This window comes from Salvelinus fontinalis, chromosome 31, assembly GCF_029448725.1.
Source record: "Salvelinus fontinalis isolate EN_2023a chromosome 31, ASM2944872v1, whole genome shotgun sequence".
Lineage (NCBI taxonomy): Eukaryota > Metazoa > Chordata > Actinopteri > Salmoniformes > Salmonidae > Salvelinus > Salvelinus fontinalis.
In genome coordinates, this window is record NC_074695.1 from 49084939 (window position 1) to 49098740 (window position 13802).

General features: G+C 41.8%; 1 protein-coding gene across 4 annotated transcripts in view; it reads right to left on the minus strand.

The window, feature by feature from the left end:
• Positions 1-13802, minus strand: part of LOC129830458 (glutamate receptor-interacting protein 2-like) — a 54483-nt gene that overhangs the window by 22789 nt on the left and 17892 nt on the right. For all 4 annotated transcript variants that reach the window (XM_055893044.1, XM_055893043.1, XM_055893045.1 and 1 more), the window contains exons 7-9: positions 5682-5827; positions 2902-3049; positions 2564-2733 (exon numbers count right to left, since the gene is read on the minus strand). In XM_055893044.1, coding sequence (XP_055749019.1) covers positions 2564-2733; positions 2902-3049; positions 5682-5827 — 464 coding nt within the window. The remainder of the gene's footprint in view (positions 1-2563; positions 2734-2901; positions 3050-5681; positions 5828-13802) is intronic.

Below are 13802 nucleotides of genomic sequence, written 5' to 3' on the forward strand. Positions count from 1 at the left end.
TGGGTCCTCAGATCCTCAAAACAGCTGCACCATCGAGAGCATCCTGACTGGTTGCATCACTGCCTGGTATGGCAACTGCTCGGCCTCCAATCGCAAGGCTCTAGAGGGTACTGCGTACGGCCAAGTACATCACTGGGGCCAAGCTTCCTGCCATTCAGGACCTCTATACCAGGCGGTGTCAGAGGAAGGCCCTAAAAATTGTCAAAGACTCCAGCCACTCTAGTCATAGACTGTTCTCTCTGCTACCGCACGGCAAGCGGTACCGGAGCACCAAGTCTAGGTCCAAGAGGCTTCTAAACAGCTTCTACCAGCTTCTACCAAGCCATAAGACTCCTGAACATTTAGTTAAATGGCTACCCAGACTATTTGCATTTCCCCCCTTTTACACCGCTGCTACTCTCTGTTGTTATCATCTATGCATAGTCACTTTAATAACTCTACCTACATGTACATATTACCTCATATTGACTCCGTACTGGTACCCCCCTGTATATAGTCTTGCTATTGTCATTTTACTGCTGCTCTTTAATTACTTGTTCCTTTTATTTCTTATCCGTATTTTTTTTAACTGCATTGTTGGTTAGGGGCTCGTAAGTAAGCATTTCACATTAAGGCCTACACCTATTGTATTCGGCACATGTGAATAATACAATTTGATTTGATTTGATAGTTCTACCACACATCGGTTCCAGTGATCCCTTCCAGCTTCACATGCTAAGAAACCACCGTTGGGCCAGATAGAAGCCTGGGGGAAAAAACACAGTATGAACCTTCCCAGAGAGGTGTGTGTTTGTGGGTGCGTAGCTTGCCACTATGCATAAGAGGCCGGCGGTCTACCCCAGGGCACAAGGCTTGCCTCTCAGCACTCTCCACACTCATCGTGATTCACAGAACATGGGAGGAGGCAGCAAACCCTCTGCAGTGACCTTTAAAGCAGCAGCAGTTAAGAAAGGTCACCATGTAGGGGTGTGAATATGCTGAAAACGCAGGTTATCTGGATTGTGTCTGCTGGGTTACAGACAGTGCCTTCAGAAAGTATGCCCACACCAAGACTTTTTCCACATTTTGAATTTGTAATTGATTCAATTGAGATTTTGTGTCACTGGCTGTTACGTTCCCAGTTTCTGTATTGTAGTTTGTGTATTTGAGTGTGTGTTTCAGAAGATGGCTTCCTGAATTCTCCCCAAGCAGCTGATTGGTCGACTCCATGGCTAATTGGAGCTGACCCCGCACCCTCGTCAAGACGCAGCTGTATCCAATTAGACTCCTGAAGCTATATAAATGCCAGTGTTCTGTTCAGGAGAGAGGAGAATGCAGAGAGAGATTGATTGTGATAGAGAGAATTCAATTGCTGAGAGCGGTGTTGCATGGACTCACTCTGTGTGCAATAATAGTGTTTGATATTATTTTTGAATGACTACCTCGTCTCTGTACCCCAAACATACAATTATCTGTAAAGCACCTCAGTCGAGCAGTGAATTTTAAACGAAGGTACAACCCCAAAGACCAGGGAGGTTTTCCAATGTCTCGATAAAGAAGGTCACCTATCGGTAGATTTTCTTTTTTAACAGCAGACTGAATATCTCAATTACACTTTGGATAATGTATCAATATACCCAGTCACTACAAAGATACAGGTGTCCTTCCTAACTTAGTTGCCGGTGAGGAAGGGATCCGCTCAGGGATTTCACCACGAGGCCAATGGTGACTTTAAAAACAGTTACAGAGTTGAATGGCTGTGATAGGAGAAAACTGAGGATGGCTCAACAACATTGTAGTTACTCCACAATACTAACATAAATGACAAAGTGAAAAGAAGGACACCTGTACAGAAAAAAGGGAGGAATAATGGTCTGGGGCTGTTTTTCATGGTTTGGGCTAGGCACCTTAGTTCCAGTGAAGGGAAATCTTAGCGCTACAGCATACAATGACATTCTAGACGATTCTGTGCTTCCAACATTGTGGCATCAGTTTGGGGAAGGCCCTTTTCTGTTTCAGCATGACAATGCCCCCGTGCACAAAGCGAGGTGATACCTCATGAAGCTGGTTGAGAGAATGCCAAGAGTGTGCAAAGCTGTCAAGGCAAAGGGTGGCTAATTTGAAGAATCTCAAATATAAAATATATTTGGATTTAACACTTTTATGATTACTTAATTATTTAATATGTGTTATTTCATAGTTTTGATGTCCTCACTATTATTCTACAATGTAGAAAATAGCAAAAATAAAGAAAAACCATTGAAGGAGGAGATGTGTCCAAACTTTTGACTGGTACTGTATGTGACTTAGATATTTCTGTATTTAATTTTCAATACATTTGTAAAAATATCTAAAATCATGTTTTCACTTTGTCATTATGGGGCATTGTTTAGATGTGAGAAAAAAATCTACTCCATTTTGAAGTCATTCTTTAACAACAAGATATGGAATAAGTTAAGGGGTACTAAAGCCACTGTACATAGAAAACTACCTAAACATTACATAAACAAAGTCCTGTGAGGAGGGGAGGAGCGGACGCCTTGGAGAGTGTTGGGATATGGCTCAAGTCCTCTGATAGACTGACCTGTGTCTTGGGGTCTCACGGGAAGTCTGCTCTGATTGGCTGGAAGGATCTCCAATTTGACAATGTCAGAGGTTTGGGCCAATAGCTGTGTGGCCTCCATCACTGAACAGTGCTCAGTGCTGGTCCCGTCTATAGACAGGATGAGATCACCTATATGCAATGCTCCACACCTGAGAGAAAGAAGGGGTAAGAAAGGGACAGACAGAGAGGGATTTGAAAGGAGAAAAGCTTATCACATTTATTCTAAAGCTACACAATTTTAATGTAAAATACAGTATGGTCTCTTTGGTACTCAAGTAAAAAGTGAGACATTGTTTGTGACAGGTGGCTTGCCTCACCTTTCCACCACACTGGCTTGTTTGATCTTGTCGATGACGATGACCTGTTTGTTCTTGTACACAGCAGTAGCTAGGCTGACACCCAGTCTGGCTGCAGGACAGTTCACAATCTCCACCAGTAGGGGGCCAGAGGCCTGTTGCACTGACTCTGAGAGACACAGACATACACAACATCAAGGGGGAACATCCATAGTACTGTAGCGAATTGACGAGGTCGCTTGGTGTTGGGTTAAGGTTGCTACAGTACAAAGTGATGAAATCCGTGTCTGAGTACTTAGGACATATTGGAAATGTGAGCAAGACAATGGAGCTGATCGTGGATTACAGGAAAAGGCGGAACGAACAGGCAACCATCAACATGGACGGGCTGTAGTAGAGTGGGTCGAGAGTTTCAAGTTCCTTGGTGTTCACATCACCAACAAATTATCATGGTCCAAACATACCAAGACAGTCGGGAAGAGGGTACGACAAAACCTTTTCCCCCTCAAGAGACTGAAAAGATTTGGCATGGGTCCCCAGATCTTCAAAATGTTCTACAGCTGCACAATCAAGAGCATCCTGACCAGTTGCATCACTGCCTGGTATGGCAACTGCTCAGCATCGGTAAGGCACTAAAGAGGGTAGTAGGGCCATCCAGGACCTACACAATAGGCGGTGTCAGAGGAAAGCCCTTAAAATTGTTAGAGACTCTCTGCTACCGCACGGCAAATGGTACCGGAGCGCCAAGTCTAGGACTAAAAGGCTTCTACCCCCAAGTCATAAGACTGCTGAACAAATAATAAAATCGCCACCGGCCAATTTACATTGACACACACCACTCCCCTCCCCTCCTTTTTTTACACTGCTGCTACCTGCTGTTTATTATCTATGCATAGTCACTTCACCCCCACCTACATCTGCAAATTACCTGTACCCCCGCACAATGACTCGGTACCAGTGCCCCTTGTATATAGCCTCGTTATTGTTATTCTTATTGTGTTACTTTTTATTACACATTTTATTTTAGTCTAATGGCTAAATATTTTCTTAACTCTTCTTGAACTGCACTGTTGGTTAAGGGCTTGTAAGTAAGCATTAAATGGCAAAGTCTACACATGTTGTATTCGGCGCATGTGACAAATAAAGTTTGATTTGATACACATTTACTTTCTCTTATGGTGGAAAAATGCAAGATGATGTTATAATAGTTTTATTGCATCAAATGGTTGTTTTATGCAAATGAATCTAGGATTCTTATATCTATTGTGTGTGTGTTCTACTGAGGATGGGCCTCTGGGAAATAACACTGACAGGAGATTTACAATGTCTTCTGGGTGATAAAACCTAAAGAGCATTCCAGAGCATGAGTTAATGTTTCTGTTCTATATCGTACCAGGGAGACATGGCTCCAGTATGGAGTTGGGGGGCCAGACACTGGTCTCTGCTGTACACAATGAAAACTGTTGACACAGCAGATACTGTCTGCTATGAATTATAGGTGCCTTTCATACAGATCTTAACCTTGTGACCCATTCTATACATCTGTTGTTCGTCATGTAGGTTGAAAGGGGTGTATATTGGCTATAAAATACCATTGTACTTTTGTCTCGGGGCTCTCAACGAATCATCTGGGCGCAAATCGTTGACCAGCCATCATTATCGTAGAACAATCGATCAATTCACTTTGTATGTGTGCGTTGCATTGACCTGCTCCCTTATTAATAAGCGATTAAAGATTTAGTTTAAGCATAACTCTGACTTGTGTGATAAGTTTGTCTCTCCTCATTTGATAGTAAAGAAATGAACCACCACACTCTTCATTATCTCCTCTCTCGAAACTGATGAGCCCATTATATTACTTCAGAGGGCATTTGGTTTGATCATGATGCTCTCCAACTATATTTGAAACAAAGATGTTCCCTTTCACCTCAACCCACCTCCCTTAACACTCAACTATGGCAGTACAGAGGTCAATCTGTCTCAGCTGATGACATATGAGAGAACCTATCCAGTGATACAGAGAATCGACAGAGCTAGGGGCTTGCAGCGCAACAGAAACATCCGCTTGTCTGAGACCTTGTATGGGACTTACGTACAACCTTGTCCTGCCTGGGGAGTGTCATCGTGCCTGGGAAGTGTCATCGTACCAGAGGAGTGTCCGAGACCCGGGCTGACTAACCCAGGCATGACTGTCACTGACTTAAAGCTGTACTGAGGGGCGTGTGCTGCTTGCCAGATGAAGGTAGTAAAATCATTTTCATATTGGAGGAGAACAGACTGAAGGGCTATTTAACATTTGACCTCACCAAACGGGTGCAATCTCTGTCCTCAACATTCTGTATCCTTTTGAGGGGCTCGCTCTAAAGCAAGAACGTCTGTCTGTCTGTCTCAGAAAGCACTCGTGTTAATTAGGACTAATTCGGGTATATGAAAGCCTAGATCTCCGTTTGCTTTTTAACTTAATTAAGAAGAATAAAATAATTAGACGCAACCCGCAAAATGTATATATATTTTTAAATCACCCTAAACCTCCGGATTGTTAGTCTGTATACTTCCATGCAATATAGAGTAGACTTCTATATTGGAATTATTAAAGTATATTTATCGATTGTATGTATGTACCTGCTATACCATTCCTACTCAGTGTTTTTGGAGCCGTGTGAATCCTGGGGTTGGGTCTTGCGCAGACAACACCCTAATACATTCTTGTGGAACTGACACATTATTTACCCTCAGAGCGATGTTGCCCGGCCTGCCGTATTCTCACATATTCCCCCTCCGCCAGGCGTGTGTGTGCTCACCCATGAGGGAGACATCATACTCAATCAGGAACAGGGCTTCCTGGCTACACTGCATCAGCATAGTCAGAGCGTCAGCATGCTTCTCTCGGTTTAAGGACATCCCGCCTATGCTCAGCACACGGTCACCAGCCTTCAGTGTGCCCTCTCTGGTAAAAGAGATGGGGGGGGGGGGGGGCATTGAAAAAAGAGAGAAAGGAGAGAGAGAAGAGAGAGAAAGTGTAAATGTAAAGGAGGGCAGTGAATATAGGCACTCAGTCCACACAGGCACATTAGACTGCCATCTTTCTGTTTGCGGTCTCTGGAAAAAAATAAAAATAATTCAAAAGGAAAGAAAGGGGAAGAAAGGGGTGTTTTGTACTCTCTCTGGTAAAAGAGAGATTCTATCTCTGACCTTTCAGGAAATGAACAAACATAAATAATATCAATATATTCTCTCATGGTGTACACCATACTCACCATGTCACTGCTTGCTATACAAAAGTCATGTTGCCCTCAATATTCGGAGAAATCTTGGAACGGTGCAGTACAGCATTCCGTTAGCTAGTCCCTAGCCTTAGGATGAAGCTTGCCCTTTATACTGAGAATGTGGATTTAACATTAATGCATGACTGCATTTCCATAGGTCTTTGAGGCAACGCGCATCCCTACATCTTTTCAATAGCATTTGCATTGAAACAAACGGCAAAGGAGCAAACCAGGGGTCAGCAAGCTATAAAGATTGCTTACAGATCCATACACTGACTGAAAACAAGGCACTCCAGAGCATCCTAAATCACTTACTCAGTGCTATTTCTAGGCATAAGTAAGTCAGTCAGGGTCTCAACTCAACTCGGATAGTAGAATATACAATGTGCAATTTCGAAATTTGGTAGTAAATCAGCAGTTTTCCTATTGGTATGTCAGTCACTGAAAGGCAGTCAATTAGCCCATGTCAGCTAACATTTTATAGATTGCATGACCGAATTACTGCCCGGACCTCTGGGGGGCCACATTGATTTTGTTCATCACTCTCACTCATATCATATGAACATGGCGTAAGTCGTGGCAAAATGTGTAGAATTGCAGGAACATTTGCTTTAAAACTGCAATTTCTTCTCTCAACCTCAAATTAAAAGATGGTGCTGCAGTGGTTAACGGCCATTTTATGAGCTCCTGACCAATTCTGCTATTTTGTGTTAATTTATGCTGATCTTAGCTTTTTTACATAATGTCTCCGCCATCATTCCCTATGATCGAAAAAGGCTTTTGGACATCAGAACAACGATCACTCATCTTGATTTGGATGAGGAGCTCTACTTCAACAAGTCACAGCTTTTCTGCTTACTCCGGACCAGACCCTAATCAATGGGACTTGAAAGAGGAAGCGGCGCCGAAAAAGAGGCTGGCTGCCTCCTAACGAGTTTATGCACGCGAACAAATAGACCGCCATTGCCCTCTGTTCTGTTGGGGAATGTGCAGTCACTGGAGAAAAAACTGGATGAACTCCGTTCGAGACTACCCTATCAACAGGACCTGAAGAACTGTAATAGTCTATGCTTCTCAGAGTCTTGGCTGAACAAGGACATGGATAATGTATATCTCGCGTGTTTCTATATGCATCGTCTAGACCGGGCGGCAACCTCGGGTAAAAACTCAAACAGGAGGAACCAGTGACGCTCTCAATACGGAAATAGACCGATAAAGCAGATGCTAAGTTACAGGATAGTTTCACGAGCACAGTCCGGAATATGTTCCGTGAGTCACCGGCTTCATACAGTAACTGCATCGACAACGTCGTCCCCACAGTGACCATAAGTACATAAACCAACCACAAGCCTTGGATTACAGGCAACATCTGCACTGAGCTGAGCTAGAGGCAAACACTGAATCATGCATGAGATCACCAGCTGTTCCGACGACTGTGTGATCTCGCTCTTCGTAGCCGATATGAGTAAGACCTTTAAATAGGTTAACATTCACAAGGCCGCAGGGCCAGAAGGATTACCAGGATGCGTACTCAGAGCATGCGCTGATCAAGGACATCAACCACCCGAGCCACTGCCTGTTCACCCCGCTATTATCCAGAAGGCGAGGTCAGTACAGGTGCATCAAAGCAGGTACATGTTTGAACATGGCATAAGAAACATTAATATAAGAAACATGAATGTGTTGGAAATCCCAAATTGTCAACTTACACAGTGGGGCTAACCAACTTACACATAGCTCTGACACACACACTTATCCCACCAGACATGCCACCAGGGGTCTTTTCACAGTGCCCAAATCTAGAACAAATTCAAGAAAGCGTACAGTATTATATAGAGACCTTATTGCATGGAACTTCCTTCCATCTCATATTGCTCAAATAAACAGCAAACCTGGTTTAAAAAAACAGATAAAGCAACACCTCGCGACACAACGACTCTCCCCTATTTGACCGAGATAGTTGTGTATATGCATTGATATGTAGGCTACGTGTGCATTTAAACATGTTTTATATAGTTCTGTCCTCGTGCTGATGTTGTCTATTGATGTTCTGTATTATGTCATGTTTCATGTTTTGTGTGGACCCCAGGAAGAGTAGCTGCTGCTTTTCCAACAGCCAATGGGGTTCCTAATAAAATATAAAAATTAAAATATCAAATGTTTCAAGCAGACTACCATAGTCCCTGTGCCCAAGAAGGTAAGGTAACCTGTCTAAATGACTATCGCCCCGTAGCACTCACATATGTAGCCATGAAATGCTTTTAAAGGCTGGTCATGGCTTACATCAACACCATCATTAAGTTTGCTGACGACACAACCTCCAGCAGGCCACAAATGTGCATGTGTCTGCTCAAACGGTCAGAAACAGACTCCATGAGGGTGGTATGAGGGCCCGACGTCCACAGGTGGGGGTTGTGCTTACAGCCCAACACCGTGCAGGACGTTTGGCATTTCCCAGAGAACACCAAGATTGGCAAATTCGCCACTGGCGCCCTGTGCTCTTCACAGATGAAAGCAGGTTCACACTGAGCACATGAGCACATGTGACAGACGTGACAGAGTCTGGAGATGCCGTGGAGAACGTTCTGCTGCCTGCAACATCCTCCAGCATGACCGGTTTGGCGGTGGGTCAGTCATGGTGTGGGGTGGCATTTCTTTGGGGGGCCGCACAGCCCTCCATGTGCTCGCCAGAGGTAGCCTGACTGCCATTAGGTACCGAGATGAGATCCTCAGACCCCTTGTGAGACCATATGCTGGTGCGGTTGGCCCTGGGTTCCTCCTAATGCAAGACAATGCTAGACCTCATGTGGCTGGAGTGTGTCAGCAGTTCCTGCAAGAGGAAGGCATTGATGCTATGGACCGCCCGCCCGCTCCCCAGACCTGAATCCAATTGAGCACATCTGGGACATCATGTCTCGCTCCATCCACCAACGCCACGTTGCACCACAGACTGTCCAGGAGTTGGCGGATGCTTTAATCCAGGTCTGGGAGGAGATCCCTCAGGAGACCATCCGCCACCTCATCAGGAGCATGCCCAGGCGTTGTAGGGAGGTCATACAGGCACGTGGAGGCCACACACACTACTGAGCCTCATTTTTACTTGTTTTAAGGACATTACATCAAAGTTGGATCAGCCTGTAGTGTGGTTTTCCACTTTAATTTTGAGTGTGACTCCAAATCCAGACCTCCATGGGTTGATAAATTTGATTTCCATTGATCAATTTTGTGTGATTTTGTTGTCAGCACATTCAACTATGTAAAGAAAAAAGGATTTAATAAGAATATTTCATTCATTCAGATCTAGGATGTGTTATTTTAGTGTTCCCTTTATTTTTTTGAGCAGTGTAGATGGCGTCATGAGAAAGGAAAATTATGTGGATATATTGAAGCAACATCTCAAGACATCAGTCAGGAAGTTAAAGCTTGGTCGCAAATGGGTCTTCCAAATGGACAATGACCCCAAGCATACTTCCAAAGTTGTGGCAAAATGGCTTAAGGACAACAAAGTCAAGGTATTGGAGTGGCCATCACAATGCTCCGACCTCAATCCTATAGAAAATATGTGGGCAGAACTGAAAAAGCGTGTGCGAGCAAGGAGGCCTACAAACCTGACTCAAACCAGCTCTGTCAGGAGGAATGGGCCAAAATTCACCCAACTTATTGTGGGAAGCTTGTGGAAGGCTACCCAAAATGTTGGACCCAAGTTAAACAATTTAAAGGCAATGCTACCAAATACTAATTGAGTGTATGTAAACTTCTGACCCACTGGGAATGTGATGAAAGAAATAAAAGCTGAAATAAATCATTCTCTCTGCTATTATTCAGACATTTTTTTAATTAAAACAAATATTTCACATTTTTTAAATAAAGAGGTGATCCTAACTGACGTAAAACAGGGAATTTTTACAAGGATTAAATGTCAGGAATTGTGAAAAACTGAGTTTAAATATATTTGGATAAGGTGTATGTAAACGTCCGACTTCAACTGTATCTCTGCTGGCCACCCTCTTCAGGTTTCTCCGCAACACATATCTTTCAACTATGCTGTGATGTTTAACTTACAATTTCAATCCATCTAATTGAATAGGATCCACAGATTGAGAGTTGAAGATAAATATTTTTACTAAGAGCATTAGTATATTAGTAATTTACTGACTCGGTCTCTCCAGATCTCCTAACAGTACTATTTCTAGGGTCAATTTTAGATCAATGCTATGCTTTTTTCGGCCATTCCTGAACCTGAGACCAGAAACAGGCTACCTGAGGGCAATACCAAAATAAATGGTCTATTGATTCTGTATCCTCACAACAAAATCTGCAGAGCTTTGATGATTTTAATGCTTCAAATATTCAACATTTTGTTGGTTGCAAGAATACTATATAATCATTTTAGCTGAAAAGCACAAAGTCTTTATTGCGTTGTTTTATATATCAATTCATACACCCTGTACCATGGAATCGGTACATCAAAAATCTCTTCCCAACTATTTTGCAATGTGTATGGCACAGTTGTTAATTAACATCCTGGTCCTCAAATGAAACTGGTATGCTTTCCTATTTATGCAATTTTTATTCCTCTGACAGATTTGATCCTTTATATAGGGCAGACAGACCAGTTCCCTACCTCCTCCCGCTGCCACCTGCCTCCTCCATTTTTGGGGTAATGCTGTAATCAATTGGTTGTACTCTTGGATTGAGCAGACCTTCCCGTACAATTGTGATAACTCCATGAAGGACATAACTCTACCATTCCAATTTACAATAAGTGCAAAATACCTTTCCCATAAATACAAGTATTTTATCAACCAGCGCATTTGAGTTCAGCCATAATATTTGTTGTAATATTGGTTCTATCTTTTCAGGGGGATGAAATTGTAGCCAGCTCTGCAATGCTTGTTTGAAAAAGAGTGATACTTTGAAAAAAGTATAATTTTTAATTAATCAAAAATGAGACATGGCAAATTTGCAAAAAGGCCATTTTTAAACAATGGATGAGCTTTTCTTAGTAATCTACATGAGAACCATTTTGGGTTCAAGTAAAACTTGAACCCAAAGCTTTTAGAGAGCTTTGGGTTCAGCTTTTAGAGAGCTTTGGGTTCAGCTTTTAGAGAGAAGTTTAGTGCTTTTATATTTAATAATCTCAACCCACCCAATTCATATTCATTATATAGATAGGCATGCTTTATTTTGTCTGGTTTAGCTTCCCAGATTTACATTTACATTATGAAGTGAAATATATTTTGCTCATATAATTTGAAAAACGAATAATCAGGAGTAGGCAGCACCATAAGTAAGTGAGTAGACTGAGATATGACTAAGGAGTTGATCGTTGTTCTGATGTCCAAAAGCCTTTTTCGATCATAGGGAATGATGGCGGAGACATTATGTAAAAAAGCTAAGATCAGCATAAATTAACACAAAATAGCAGAATTGGTCAGGAGCTCATAAAATGGCCGTTATCCACTGCAGCACCATCTTTTAATTTGGGGTTGAGAGAAGAAATTGCAGTTTTAAAGCAAATGTTCCTGCAATTCTACACATTTTGCCACGACTTACACCATGTTCACATGATATGAGTGAGAGTGAATTTTTCCATAAATAGACAGGTATTTACCTCTCCATGGTTGCAGGATCATGTCTATTTTTACAAGTTTTCTATTGAAATTCATTGTGGAGAGCTTATTTACATCTTTTGTCATATGAATACCAAGTATGTCGACTTCACCATCAGCCCATTTTATAGGTAAACTGCAGGGTAATGTTAAAGTTGTATTTTTTAAAGATCCAATACGTAATATTGTACACTTATCATAATTAGGTTTTAGTCCAGAGAGTACAGAAAAGTTATCTAGATCTTCAATGAGACATTGCAGGGATCCGTGGGGTGACGCACAATTGGCATAGCGTCGTCCGAGTTAGGGAGGGTTTGGCCGGTAGGGATATCCTTGTCTCAGAATGTAATATGTAATATGTAAAATGTAAAAATGTAATAAAATGTATGCACTCTACTGTAAGTCGCTCTGGATAAGAGCGTCTGCTAAATGACTAAAATGTAAAATGTAAATGTAATCTAGCTTGTGGACTTAATATAAAACTTGACTCATCGGCACCTTCGTTTTTAAGCCTTGGATTTCTAATTCTCTAATGTTGTTGTTGGATCTGATTTTAATAGCTAGCATTTCGATGGCCATAAAGAATAGATATGGTGACAGCGGACACCCTTGTTTAACTCCTCTTGACAATTCAAAACTCTGAGAAGTAGCCGTTATTTACTATTTTACACCTGGGGCTGCTATACATTATTTTTACCCATTTTATAAGAGAATCACCGAAATAAATAAAAATCCAGGCATTTATAAATAAAATCCCGTCTTACTTTATCAAATGCCTTTTCAAAATCCGCCATAAATACCAGGCCTGGCTTCTTAGATGTTTCATGATGTTCTATTATTTCTAGTAGTCGTATATTATCTCCAATGTACCGTCCATGTAAAAAACCTGTCTGATCAGGATGAACAATACCTGGTGAAACCCTTTTAATTCTAGGTGCTATGCATTTTGCTACTATTTTTGCATCAAAACTTTGAAGTGTAAGGGGCCTCCAATTTTTTTTTTGACAGACTGGGTCTTTATATTTGCCATCTGGGTCTTGTTTTAATAATAGAGAAATCAGACCTTCCTGCGGAGTACCTGACAGACTACCATTTCTATAGGAGTAGTTAAAACAACCTACTAATGTCGCTTTTAGTATATCAAAAAAGGCTTGATATACCTCTACCGGTATGCCATCAAGCCCTGGGTTTTTTCCAGAATGAAAGGATTTAATAGCCTCAAAAAGTTATTCCTCTGTAGTTTGGCCTTCGTACGGATCTTTCTGTACATTTAATATATATATATATTATTTGGAAAGAATTCCTTACCGTGATCTTCCTTCAGTGGGAGAGGTTGAGACGGAAAAGAGAACATCTGCCGAAAATAATTTGCTTCCTTTTAAAAATATATTTCGGAGAATCATAGATGACTCCGTCTTCAGTAACGAGTTTCTGCAAATTATTTTTGTTAGCGTTCCTGTACTGGAGATTCAGGAAGACTTTTGTGCATTTTTCTCCATATTCCATCCAGTTTGCTTTATTTTTGTAATACAGTAATCCCTCGTTTATCGCGGGGGTTACGTTCCGAAAATGACCCGCGATAAGTGAAATCCGCGAAATAGAAAACTTTTTTTTTTTTTTACAATTAGCAACTATTACATGTATACAAATACAGTGACTCACGTGTAGGCCGTTTCACTGCTCTTCAGACTGGGCCGCTGCATCCTGACTGCGCTCTGCAGTGTTCTCTTCTTCTGAAGCCCGCGGTGCAGGTGTGTTTGTTCGGGAGAAGAACATAGTGATAGGCAGCTGTTGTCGCTCTTTTTTCTTCTTTGCAAAAAGATCCTTGTACACCGACATGCCACCATCGATTACGTTGGAGAACTGTAATGAACGGCTCATCAAAGGGTCCCATTCCTCAGCTTTTTAGCGAATCAGAATGCAGAGCACAATGCACCAAAAAAAAAAAAAAAAATGCATTATGAAAATCCGCGAAATAGCGAATCCGCGATAAGTGAACCGCGAAGTGGCGAGGGATCACTGTATATTACATTAGATCGTTCTT